The 13,378-nt window shown below is 46.9% G+C and overlaps 1 protein-coding gene across 2 annotated transcripts in view; it reads right to left on the reverse strand.

The window, feature by feature from the left end:
• Positions 1-259: 259 nt before the first annotated feature.
• PRRX1 (paired related homeobox 1) overlaps positions 260-13,378 on the reverse strand; it is an 82,481-nt gene continuing 69,362 nt past the window's right edge. Inside the window, exons 3-5 of one of the 2 annotated variants that reach the window (XM_084637124.1) lie at positions 9,999-10,180; positions 7,617-7,685; positions 1,115-1,250 (exon numbers count right to left, since the gene is read on the reverse strand). In XM_084637124.1, the coding sequence (XP_084493250.1) occupies positions 7,631-7,685; positions 9,999-10,180 (237 nt within the window). In that variant the 3' untranslated portion in view covers positions 1,115-1,250; positions 7,617-7,630. Of the gene's footprint in view, positions 1,251-7,616; positions 7,686-9,998; positions 10,181-13,378 lie in introns of both variants that reach the window. The other variant, XM_084637123.1, reaches the window with a different exon arrangement.

A 13,378-nucleotide genomic window follows, 5' to 3' on the forward strand; every position in this document is an offset into this window, starting at 1 on the left:
GTTGGATGGGTTTTCCCAGAGGAAGAGATGATCTAGCCCTGAATATTGACCTCCTGATTTGGATCAACTGGACCCTGAGTTTTGCCTGACTAAAGACACAGGGATTTGGCCGATAGCTTGTAATGTGCTGTGGCCTTCTGTGAGATGAAGTGTTCTAAGCATAAGCTATTTATTATTACTATGATCGTGAGCAGCATACAACCATAAATGGGAACCTGGCACTCCGTCTCTATAGAAACTTGGCTGGAGCACACACATCTTGAACGTTTTCAATGTATTTTTATTTTGTTTAATAAAAAACACCAACCAAGCTTGCATGTATATCTTATATATATAAATATATACAGTATATATAAAACAAATGCGTTTGGACAACACTTTTACCTGTGGCACAAAACATAAGGCATAGAAAGAAGCATAAGGCAAAGTCCTAATCTTTGAGCTCCTGAGCAATCTCCCCTATGCAGATGCGCACTCTGGCTTGAGAAGGATCTTCTCTTCTTTGGCTTTTCAAAGAGGCTGGGCCAGAAATAATCAGAAAGAGGCGAATAAGTTCTAAACTCAAGATGGCTGTGAATGAAACAATGAACATTCCAGACAACTGGACTAGAGGAACTCACCGCGTTGCTCAAAAAGCCTCCTCAGAGGCTAATGATAACGACTTTGCAGCTGCAGCCTTGCTCTGGAGTGATGGAAGGATACTTCGATCTCATGCGGATACAACGGAGAGGGCTTTGGCTTCGGAATTCCCTTTTCTAGAGTGAGCTGGGGCATAGGAAGTGAGGGACACGGTGCTGAACCTCAGGAAAGTCTAGGGGAGAAGTTCAAAGGCTGGATCGATAGGGTTTCTTTTGCAGTCACGTATAAAATAAACAAGAAGGATGGAATTGTCCTTAACTGAAGAAGCTCATAGTATACTGAGCAGAAGCGATAAACCTGACACAAAGTGGTGACATTATCCCACAAGGAAAGAGGAACACCATAACTAATTTGCAGTTCATTTTTCTCCTGCTTTTGTCCCAATAGTCAGTTCAGGGTTTATTTTTCAGCATGAGCAAACTGCTAAGCAGGACGGGTGTCATTTTGTTTTACTCTTTCTTTGAGACAGTGTTTAATTGACTGTCGGTACTTGGTTCCTCTGTAAACTATATTCCTTTGCTTTCAGTCTCAGGTTGGCAATGCTGTTGGCCATGTTCATGCCCTGGGCAGGGCTAGCATTGGTACACGTAGCAGAATAGGTAGCCATGGCGCTGTTGGGGTGGAGAGAAGAGGAGAAAAGAAAGAAAAACAAAATCAGAATCCAGCTGCAAATCAGGGCTGCATTGAACTCGGAAATCAGTCGCTAGGTGAGCGGGTGCTGGCGTGGGCATACATCATGATGTATAATGTTTCAATTATTGGGTGCAACATTCCTTACCATGACTGGACATTTTAGTAACTTGTCTTTTAGCGCACTGATGGATCACCCTGTTTCACGGCATTTCCCAGGCTACAGCCAGCTGAAGTCAAAGGGTTTTGACCCAGGCCCACAATGATCAGTTTATGCGACCAAAGTACACAAGAATGTACTACAAATAGTCACCAGATGCAAAGTTCACATCTAGAGCCAACCTTTGTCAAAGTTCAGGGGAGCTCAGGTCTGAGGTCCTGGTTCTAGAATATACCGGAAGGAACACACCTGCATTAGCAGGAAGATAGACTAGACACAGCCCTTTTCCACTTCTGACTTCTATGATTGGAGAGTCTTTCTAATGGCAGGTTTACCTTGGGAAAATTTGGGGGTTTACTACAGGTACGGGAGCAACGGTTTTGCCAGTGCGGTGCACATATTCCAAATTGCTGGTGATATTTCTAAGTGGCCGCACAAGTCAGAGCTGGACCCTTAGAATTTTACATGCAGTTCAGTTATATTTGCTGCTCGAGACAGAAACTTTCAGATGATCCAGAAGAGACCCTATTCCAGACCCATTTCACAGGAAAATAAACTCAGGAAAGTCCATTTTGCCACAAAGACCCGGATGGACTGCGCCGCCACTTCCTGTATGGAATGGCAAGCAGTTTTCTGTCAGCTGTGTTCGAGCCAAGTTTAGTCAGTCACTAGCGTTCATTGTTACATCACCTGAGTGGCCTGGCCAAGGAGTGAAAACTGAGCTTCATACCAAATGCCACCGAGAAACATAAAGAACAGACCATGAACACTCACATTTCTCACTGCCCAGCCTAGACACGGGCACGGTAGCAGTGCCATGCTTTAGCTTTAGGGAACACCATCTCCTAGACTACAGGAACTATTTGACTCAGCACATCCATTCAGACATTTTTTTTCTAAACACTTCCTTTGCATTTTTGGTGGGGCTGTGGGATAAGATGGACCTTTATCACCGGATAAAACCTCAGCGGCATTCCTATCGGGACACTTTACTCCCATGGCCCTGCTCCATTTTCTCTGTTGTCCCTTTTCCTGTTTAACTGCTGATTGGTAACTGTGAACATGGATGTGGCATATCCCTTTACAGCCACCGTACGGCTGTAACCTGAGATGTCTAGCACCAATTGGAGAACGAATGCACAAGGTGTTACAGAGTGTGACGGTAACTACCACTAAGGATCATGAGACTGCGGGTGCACCTGGGCAGCACATACATGATCTAACAGTCATCTCCCATAAGGCCTGACCCAAAACCTACTGTAACCAAGGGAATTCTTTGCCCTGACTTCCCAATAGCCTTTGGATCAGGTCTGTCAGCCAAACTGGCTTTATTACAAATGCTCAAACTGATTTCAACTCATATTAACTTTGTGGATGTAAAAGATACTCAGCCTGACGCAGGGAAATAATGGGGGAAAGAGGTCAAAACAGCATTAAGGATGAACAGCTTTGAATAAAATACAAACCCACCTGTACCTTTGTCCTGTATTGTAAATTTAAACCTTCAACCCTGAAGTTTTCCTGAGGTTCAATAACGTTTGGTTAAATTTATTATTAATATTTATTGGTATTGTGGTAACACCTAAGAACTGCAGTCATGGAGCAGGACCCCCTTTTGCTAGGTGCTGTACAAACACAGAAAAAAAGGATGGTCTCCATCCCACAGGGCTTGCAATCTAAGGGTATGTCTACACTCCTCAAGCCGACGTACCCACGCTAGCTTGAATCTGACTAGCTCGGGTCTCAGAACAGGGAAACTGTGGTATCAGCATATCTGATCCTGCCTGGAACCCAGGGTAATCACTTCCAGGGCTAGCCCGTGCTGCCACAGCTTCACTGCTCCAATACCTGAGCTAGAAAGATTAAGGCAGACTTGGATATGTCAGCTTGAGCTGCAGTCGTACCCCATGATTGCAGTCTCGACATACCCTGTGCAAACTATGTTTAACTTTAATGCTACATCTACCTTTCCAGAACAAAAGTAGAAATTACTTGTTCCCGAGAAATTCCCTGAGCAGTTTTTCAGGAACAATAGGTGTGGGTCATTCAGATAAAAGCCTGATCTGAACTGAGGAACTTGCAATGATTGCCTGATGCTGGTTTAAAGACCCCAAAGAAATAAAGTGCACTGAATGAGTGACACAATTTTAGAAAGAATCCTGAGAGTTTGATAGGCTACATTTCTCACGTGTACTGCAGACAATTGAGGAGTATCAGGAAATCAGTTCAGTTTGGGATTTTGTCAAGGCTATTCCCAGTTTTCTGTGATTTTTAGCTGTATCTAAATATCATAATGTAATTTATGCTAATAGGCTGGCATACACCCCTGCACAAAAGGCCATACACCACACACGTCCTTAAAATACATTTTGTATGAGACTCAAGTCGTATCTGGGCGAGGGGGTGGGCGAAAACCTGGGGGTGGGCGGTGTTGGGGGGCCTAACACCCCTGCAATAGAAATACGCTGGGAGTTCTGCTCCCATGTAAACTTGTGCACAGCTGGGGGAGTGATGAAGGGGACCTGGAGAAGCCGGAGTGGCACCCAGGACTGGGCTGGGGAGCAGAGAGTGGGACCTGGAGGGTCTGGAATGGGCCCGGGAGCAGGTAGGATCCCCCAGGATCCTCCTTCCCAGCCTAGAGCCAGCTCCCGTTCCCTCCTGCCCCAGGCTGAGTCTCAATATCTCCCCTTTCTCTCTCCTACCCTTCTACCCTGCACCCCAGCCTGCCTGGTCCTTGTGCTGGCCCTCTGCCCAGAGGTGAATGTCATCCTCAGAGTTTTGAAAGCCCTCTAATGTATGGAAACCTATTTTCATTATACTGGTGTAGAGCACTCAGCACAACAGGGCCCGGATCTTTTACTGGGGCCTGGAGGAACTCCCACGATACAGATAGTGAATAATAATTACACTACCCAGAATCCCAAACAGGAAGAGTCTGCTTGGAGAGTGGAAAAATACTGTAGTGTTTAGTAGCACAACTCAAGGTTTCTGTTTTTCATTCAGTTAAAAATCCCAGCAACCTCATCTGCACGACTATACCACAGATCTGGCTAAATTTCATCTCCCCTCACCAGCAAATGGGTAGACATAAATCCATAATAGGTGCCCAGTTCAATGGGATTTGGGCATCTAATTCCTTTAAACTCCTTTTCCCAAGCTCCATCTACACAGCAGAGGCACAGCAACGGTGCTACAGCAGTGCCACTGGACCGTAGATGCTTCCTACATCAGCAGAAGGGGTTTTCCCATTGATGTCGATAATCCACCTCTCTGAGATGTGGATTGACAGAAGAATTCTACCATCAGCTTTGCTGCACTTACTGTGTGGGTTGGGGGCCATGAAATTGTTCTCAGCCCTGAACGATGTAGCTAGTTTGACATAAGTTTTAGGTGTAGGCCAGGCCTCAGTCTTTTTGTTACAGTGGCTCCTGATAGAGGCTTGTTTGGCTTCAGTGCTAACCATCCTGCCTGCACCATGAGTTATAATAACCAGGTGGTCAAAGGTCTCTCAACAGTAACTTAGGATAGGGGAATTGGAGGAGAGACTAAATTTTCCACTCTCAACACGTTCTACCTCAACAGCAGTCGTCATACAAAAGAACAAACACCTGTCAGGGATGGACTAGGTATACTTGGTCTTGACTCAGCATTGGGGTCTGGACTAGATGACCTCTCATGGTCCCTTCCAGCGATACATTTCTAGGATTCTGTGCAATGCAGCATAGAGCTGTGCGAATAAAACAATTGTCAGTTTACCGGCAAGTCAAAAAAAAATAATTAAAAATTTCATTTCGAGTCTACCCAGAACATTTTTCAAAATTTTCAGAGAATTGAAAAGTAAAAGAAAAAAAAAGTTTCCTTCAACCCGAAATGTTTCATTTCGGTTTCAAGCATTTTCAATTGTTTTTTTCATTAAATGAAAAGACATTTTGAGGCAAAAAAGTTGTTTCAAGCTAAAAAAAACATCGATTTTGAGGGTAATATTTTGTCAGGGTTTTTCGCAAAATATTTTGATGTTGCCAAATCTGCATTCTTCACTGAAAAAAAGATTCCGCTGAAATTCACCAGCTCTAATGCTACAGGCCTCTACAACGTTCCCAGACACAACAGCTAACAACAGCGTCCTTGCAGCATCTTCGGCCATTATTGGAGAATACTAGGGGAGTCATGGAAAGGGGTTATTATACAACTTGGGAGCCTGGAGCTGGATCTCTCTTTCACTTACTTACATTGTACTATAGCGACCCCAGCCCAGTGAACTACTCCATAGTCTGCTTCATAGTTTGTGTGATTCTATTCCAGTGCATTTCTTAATCAACTCCAGAATATGTCTAGCAACTGACTGAATTTTGAGGGGTGCAGAGAACAGAGTACACACAGGAGAGCAATTGGCCTATAAAAGATCAATAGCTGAATACCCCCACTGCTGTCTTCTTTTGGTTCCAACATAGGGGTGTTACATTTAACTCCCACCAACACTAAGAAGCTTTGTTTGCATACATTGTAAGACGGTGCAAAGAGGCCAGGATACAGGATTTGAAGCAAATACCTCCTTACTTCTAATTTTGACTCTGCTACTGTGTTTCTATGAGGCCTTGGCCAAGTCACTTGCTTGCAGTGGAATTTAGGGGCCAAAATACTTTTGAGGATCTGGGCCTTAATCTCTCTGCTTCACTTTGCCCATCTTCTAAATGGGAATAATACATCCCGAGCTAACAGGGGTGCTGTGAGACGTGGTGAGCTAATGGTTGCAAAGCACCTCAAAGATCAGCGGTATGTGGTTTGGTTAAGCACAATGAAATGTATAAGCTCCTGGGTCTTGCCTTTCTCAATTATAGGGATGGCACAAGAGTTGACAGCAGCCCATTAACTTATTTTTCAGACTAGGATAGCAACAAGGGTGTATAAAACTCACTCAGGTGTTTCCAAGACCCACTGAAGTCATTGCACAAATGCATCTTTCCTGTGTCTCCCAATAGCAAGGCAGATCTGGCAGAGATGCTGGGGGGGCGGGCCTAGGTGACAAGAGTTTTTCCCTCCCCCCCAGAAGCAAGCCCCCTGTAGACCTTCTTGTGATCACCCCAGCCTCTATCTTGTCGGCTCTGCTGCTGGTAAAGGGCAGGGACGGTGTGGAAAGAAAGCATTAGCACGGGAAAGCAAAGACAGAGCCATTTATTTCCCAGCCACCTACCTCAGGCAAAGCAGATCATCTCTGTGGATCTCCTGCCTTTGCTCGCCTGACATCTGCCCATGGCCACTGCCTGCAGGTGTGAGCAGCAGAGACCACGAGTTTCCCCTGCTCTGCCATCCTGCCTTGGGCCTGCACTCCCCCCAGCAGAGCTCTCGTGCCTGCAGAAGGGATGGCCCCAGAGCACAGAGGGGTGTGCTAACTAAGACACCTGGGCTTCAGTAGCCCAAGTAGCCCACAGAGGAGTTTGTCACTGGGGGCACGGAGAAGGGGAGGATCAGTGATCGGGGGGGGGGGGTGGAGGGGGCGTTGGAACAGGGCTGCTTGTTTTTGAAAGATGAACTTGGGAGCCCAACTCTCCATGTCACAGCAAACTAGGGGGTCGCAACAGGAAGCTGGAGGATGTAGGTGTGTGCTGGAATGGATGCTGACAGAGCCGGATCCCAAAATCACTGAGCCCTCTGCAGGCCACACGCTTGCCATGTATTTCTGGGCCAGCCATAAGACTTTGTGTACAAACTGCATCCCTGAAGGGGAGAGGGCAGCCCTATGAACTGTGTTACCCTGAAAGGGAAGGGGTAGCCCTATCAACTGTAATGTGGTGGGAGGGGGAACCACTATGAGCTTGACTCAGGGCAGGGGAACCCTTATAAATGGCCTGGAAGGGACAGAACACCCCTAAACACTGTGACCTGGATTGGGCAGCGCACCCATCCACACGGACCTGGACTAGCATGGGGCATCCCTCTAAACACTGCATCTGGCCTAGGCCCACCCACCTAATCCGTGAGCCTGTCAGTTTCTTCCTGCTGCCGTCCCTTCTGTGCTCACTGCCCAGGGCCTGGCGTGGCTCGCGTTCGAGCCCACTTCAGTCCCTGCTCTCCACAGCAGCCCAGACCAGCCTAGCCAGCTGGCAGTCTCCTCCTTGCCTTTCCAGTGACCATGCTGCCTCCACCCCATACAGCCCATACAGAATGCCCCCTGCCCCCTGGAAGTTACCTTTGCAGTGTCTTCTAGAATCCGTTATGAAGCCCCTCGTGTAAACAACATCTTGGGAGGGACGAGGATCTATTTTTAAAAGTGTGAGAGGTAGAAATGAGCCACGCGAGTTCAGCAGGTCCCTGGTACTGTGACCATAACAGCCATAGGGGGTGGGAAGGGAGCGGACATCTGCACTCATCTCTCCTGGACCATCTCACCACCCCACTCCTCCCCAGCAAGCAACACTGCGGGCAAAGCCCCCAGGCTGGGATGCATGCTGGGAGCTAACCCCCATGGGAAGGGGCTTTGCCAGCCAGGCAGGTAAAAAACAGAGGGCAAGTCTGGCCCCAGTGTACAGGGCAAAAAAGTGGGTTCATTGAGGTCATCTAGTGTCACGACCACACTCCTTGTCTGTACAGAGAGGGGGCGTCCTCAACCCCTCTTTATTCTGTGAGGTGGCAGTGTGGACATGGTTGAGGACCACTGAGCGAAGGTACCAATAGACAGGAGATGCCACATGGCGAGTGATTGTTTGTTGCATGAGTGCTGTGAGAAATAGGCCCGACTGACTTTGGACAGCAGAGACCTTTGATTGGGTACTTTTCTCTAAGGCCAGCACAGGGGGATGTGGCTTAGCTGGGCTGACATTGGGCTGTATCAGGAGGGAACAACAGCCAAAGGTCTCGAGCCTTTCATTTAAATTCAAGCCACAGTGCTAAAAACATCCTCCAGCCACCTATCCCTCCCCACAAGCCAGCACAAGCTGAGTTCTCTCCTTCCCACAGAGAGCAGGCCCCAGCTGGCTAGGGACTGCCCAGAGAAGAGAGGTGAGGGCTGTGAATTGTATGAAGTGCAAATGCTAAGGAGATTTTTCCCCTTCTGATTTTACGCTGGCAGCATCTCTCATGGCCCAGTAACTCCCAAAACATGATATCAGGCCGGCTCCCACTCCTGGAGGGGAAAGCACACCCCTCCTCCTTTTAGCAACCGTATTTATCACTTCCTCCCTCCACCGCTCCAGAAAGCTCCCTCTGCTTCGCGGTTCAGCGGAGAGGGAAGCCAGGCCCCTGTTTTGCTACCCTGTTTGTATATTTCCAATACTGGCAAGTCACCTACAGTGTGAGTGGGAGCAACCAGACCTACCAGAGCAACAACGCCAGTGCCAGGAAAAACACTTTCCATGGCAGCAATGAACCTCGCCTGCTCACGTTTTTCCCTTGGCTGAGTCTTGTCCTTGTTAAAAATAAAAGACCTGAGACTTTTAGAGCTTGTCAGCTTGCAAGCCCCAGAACTGAACAAGTTCAGGCTGGTGCTCTGGGGCCCAACAGCTGAGTCTTGTTGTCTCCTTACCCAGCCCTGTCCCTGTGCCCTAAAGCTGACCAGACAATGCTGGTTCAACCCAGATGAGCCTATTGCTAGACCATGGCACAGGAAGTTCCCAGAACTTTCCCAACCTGTCTAGAGATGGAAGAGTCACGTCAGTTGTTGGCCTCTCTGCTGGGACTGCCAACAAGTTGATGCCTGTGCACTAGGAACGAGGAAGAGGAATCACTCACTAATCTCATATTTGCCACCAGAAGACAGCTTCTTTCAGAGGCTGGTGGCACCCACACCTGCGTTCAAACAAGCATCCCCTAGAGGAAAGATACGGAATTCCCTCTCTGCTCCTGTCAGCCACCCCAGGGCCCAGTGGTTCTAGTTTTTTAACAACAAAAATGGCCAGCTCCTTAAAAGTGCTCAACAAAGGCTACCATTGTATCAGCGTTCCCTTACCAACATGGGTGTTGTTTTGGCGACCCCACTTAATCTAGATGCTGTATTTCAAATGAAGCAAGCCAGAAATTAGTCACGTTAAATTCGATTCTTTATTTAAGCAAGCTCACAAAATGTAATGGCTCCGCCTTTCCCTTCTCCCTCCATTCTTTCTTTAAGCTGTCTGAACTGCGTAAAGGGGCCACAAAGGGAGAAGAAACAGCCCCCTAGAGAATCTCCTGTTGCAAGGGGGTTCCTTGCCTGGCACAAGGCTGACATAAATGTTCTATGCTGGCCCCACTTGCAGCCCCAGTCATAGGGGGTGTGTTGAGGATGGACCAGGGGCAGGAGAGGTTTGGCCAGAATGCTGTGTGCTCCAGCTGTGCAATGCCTATAGCAGTGCAAATTAGAGCAGTGCTGGGGTTGCTCTAAATTGTGCCAGGAAGCCTCCCAGGTCAGAATTAGGGAGGCACAAAGGTGGCTTAAAGCCTGTGTGTGGGAAAGGAGCAACAGGAAATCCGTCCCAAGATGTGGCTCTCACAGGGTGCTCCCGGTGAGCGTCACTGTCAGATGAAGAAGGAGCTCTGAAGGTGGTGGCTGGACAAGGCCAGAGGAGGCTGATCACCTAGAGATGGGATATGCATTCACCTGTAAGGCGAGGCTGTTCCCCAGGAGAGATAGTCAGTGGGTCTTGGAGCTGGGCGAGGTACTATTGGCTGCTCCACCGCAGTCACGTCCCCTGAATAGGATTTGAGAAGGGAGGCGTTCTTGTTGGCCAGCATGGCTCTCTCGTTCCTGCGGAACTTTGCTCTTCGGTTCTGAAACCATACCTAGGAGGAGGGGGAAAGACAGACAGGCCAGAGATTATAACCTGCTCCACTGATGCTCTGCTTCTCTCCCTGCATTATCAGATACTTGGTGGCCCAGGCACCCTAGTTTGATGGTGGCCTGGAGAGCCAGAACCCCGTTGTGAGGAAAGGACCAGCAGTGGACGGGTGTAATGTGTTTGCAGGAGGAGCTTCCATTATGCCTGAGCAACTAATCATCTTCCCTACCCGAGGTGAAGCGGCAGCATGTGGGAGGTCAAGCTGGGACCCACAGGGGTGATGCTCATGAGCTGGACCTCTCCTGCTTCTGGATATTCCAGGACCCAGGATGATGCTGGTGGCTTCATGTCTCCACCCCAGTGCCTGAGCACCAAGGATCCTCTCAGTGAAGATGCAGATGTCCTATCTGGTCTTTAAGATCACTGCTGCTCTGGGACGGGCTGCTGGCTGCTTGAACCTCATTCCTGAATGACAGGGATTCTTGAGAAGCTGCTGCTGGTCCATTGCCCTGAGCTGTAGAAACGGCTGCTTTTATGTTAGGATTTGCCCTGCTGTCTGAATGCGTGGTGATCCCTTTCCCTGATTATGCCTGGCACTCATGCCCTGCCCTAAAATACAACACAAATACCTTTGCTGCTAGCCCGTGAATACGCACACATAAGTTTTCACACACACAAACGCTCACGCACGTGTGCACAAGTTATTCGGCTCAGTACAGGGGTACTACGTGAATTTGAATGGCCTGTGTGGTGCAGGACATCAGACTAGACGATCTAACAGTCCCTTCTGGCTTTAATCTCTCTGAATCCATCAATGAACAAACATACGCACATGCACATAGGTGTTCTCTCTCTCACACAGGCATGCACGCACACACCCACAAGCTCTTTCCCTTCAGTCCAAGAAACCATCAGAATTTAAAAGGCTGATTTCATTCATTCTCTGACCCATCCCACTCTTGTGCTCTCAAACTCAAACTGCTCAAGGGCTTTACTCTCACCCTCTGCACATCTTGGGGAAACCCCGCTCAGCTGAACTAGCAAAATGTAAGAACAAGAGAGAGTTTATGCTGTTATAACTCTGGTGATAACCGATGTGAACAGAGGTTTGGGAGGTGGACTGTATCCTGCAATGTCACTCTAGGCCTGGATGCTCACTGGGCAGTGGGTTCATCTGTTCTGGTTAAATAAATCTAACTCAAACCTTCATCAGAACCTCTGGTGGAACCCAAGTCTCCTGACACTTGGATAAGGCTGTAAGCAATTTGTTTCCTTGTAACTTTCAGTTTCATACAGCTCTGTGTTTCTGGGCTCTGGCAAGGATCGAGAAAGGTCAAGAACAGCTAGCCAAAAACTCAAAAGGTAATAACAAAATGTTTTTTAAGTACATCAGAAGTAGGAAGCCTGCTAAACAACCAGTGAGGCCCCTGGACGATTGAGATACAAAAGGAGCACTTAAAGACGATAAAGTCTTCACAGAGAAACTAAATGAATTCTTTGCTTCAGTCTTCACGGTTGAGAATGTTAGGGAGATTCCCAAACCTGAGCTGTCTTTTGTAGGTGACAAATCTGAGGAATTGTCACAGATTGAAGTGTCACTAGAGGAAGTTTTGGAAGTAAATGAGAAACTTAACAGTAACCAGTCACCAGGACCAGATGGCATTCACCCAAGAGTTCTCAAAGAACTCAAAAGTGAAATTGCGGAACTATTAACGATGGTTTGTAACCTGGCCTTTAAATCAGCTACTGTACCCAATGACTGGAAGATAGCTAATGTAACGCCAATATTTAAGAAGGGCTCTAGAGGTGATCCTAGCAATTACAGACCAGTAAGTCTAACATCAGTACTGGGCAAATTAGTTGAAACAATAGTAAAGAATAAAATTGTCAGACACATAGAAGAACATAAATTGTTGCGCAAAAGTCAACATGGCTTCTGTAAAGGGAGATCATGTCTTACTGATCTATTAGAGTTCATTGAAGGGGTCAACAAACATGTGGACAAGGGGGATCCAGTGGACATAGTGTACTTAGATTTCCAGAAAGCCTTTGACAAGGTCCCTAACAAAAGGCTCTTACATAAATTAAGTTGTCATGGGATAAGAGGGAAGATCCTTTCATGGATTGAGAACTAGTTAAAAGAATAAAGGGTAGGAATAAATGGTAAATTTTGAGAATGGAGAGGGGTAACTAGTGGTGCTCCCCAAGGGTCAGTCCTAGGACCAATCCTATTCAACTTATTCATAAATGATCTGGAAAAAGGGTAAACAGTGAGGTGGCAAAGTTTGCAGATGACACTGAACAGCTCAAGATAGTTAAGACCAAGAACTTCAAAAAGATCTCACCAAACTAAGTGATTGGGCAACAAAATGGCAAATGAAATTTAATGTGGATAAATGTAAAGTAATGCACATTGGAAAAAATAACCCCAACTATACATACAATATGATGGGGGGCTAATTTAGCTACAACTAATCAGGAGAAAGATCTTGGAGTCATCATGGAAAGTTCTCTGAAGATGTCCATGCAGTGTGCAGTGACAGTCAAAAAAGCAAACTGGATGTTAGGAATTATTAAAAAAGGGATAGAGAATAAGACGGAGAATATCTTATTGCCCTCATATAAATCCATGGTACGCCCACATCTTGAATACTGTGTACAAATGTGGTCTCTTCATCTCAAAAAAGATATACTGGCATTAGAAAAGGTTCAGAAAAGGGGAACTAAAATGATGAGGGGTTCGGAACAGGTCCCATATGAGAAGAAATTAAAGAGGCTAGGACTTTTCAGCTTAGAAAAGAGGAGACTAAGGGGGGACATGATAGAGGTATATAAAATCATGAGTGGTGTGGAGAAAGTGAATAAGGAAAAGTTATTTACTTGTTCCCATAATATAAGAACTAGGGGCCACCAAATGAAATTAATGGGCAGCAGGCTTAAAACAAATAAAAGGAAGTTCTTCTTCACTCTGCGTACTGTCAACCTGTGGAACTCCTTGCCTGAGGAAGTTGTGAAGGCTAGGACTATAACAGGATTTAAAAGAGAACTGGATAAATTCATGGAGGTTAAGTCCATTAATGGCTATTAGCCAGGATGGGTAAGGAATGGTGTCCCTAGCCTCTGTTTGTCAGAGGGTGGAGATGGATGGCAGGAAAGAGATCACTTGATCCTTACCTGTTAGGTTCACTCCTTTTGGGGCACC

This window comes from Lepidochelys olivacea, assembly GCF_965140295.1.
Source record: "Lepidochelys olivacea isolate rLepOli2 genome assembly, chromosome: 8".
NCBI lineage: Eukaryota > Metazoa > Chordata > Testudines > Cheloniidae > Lepidochelys > Lepidochelys olivacea.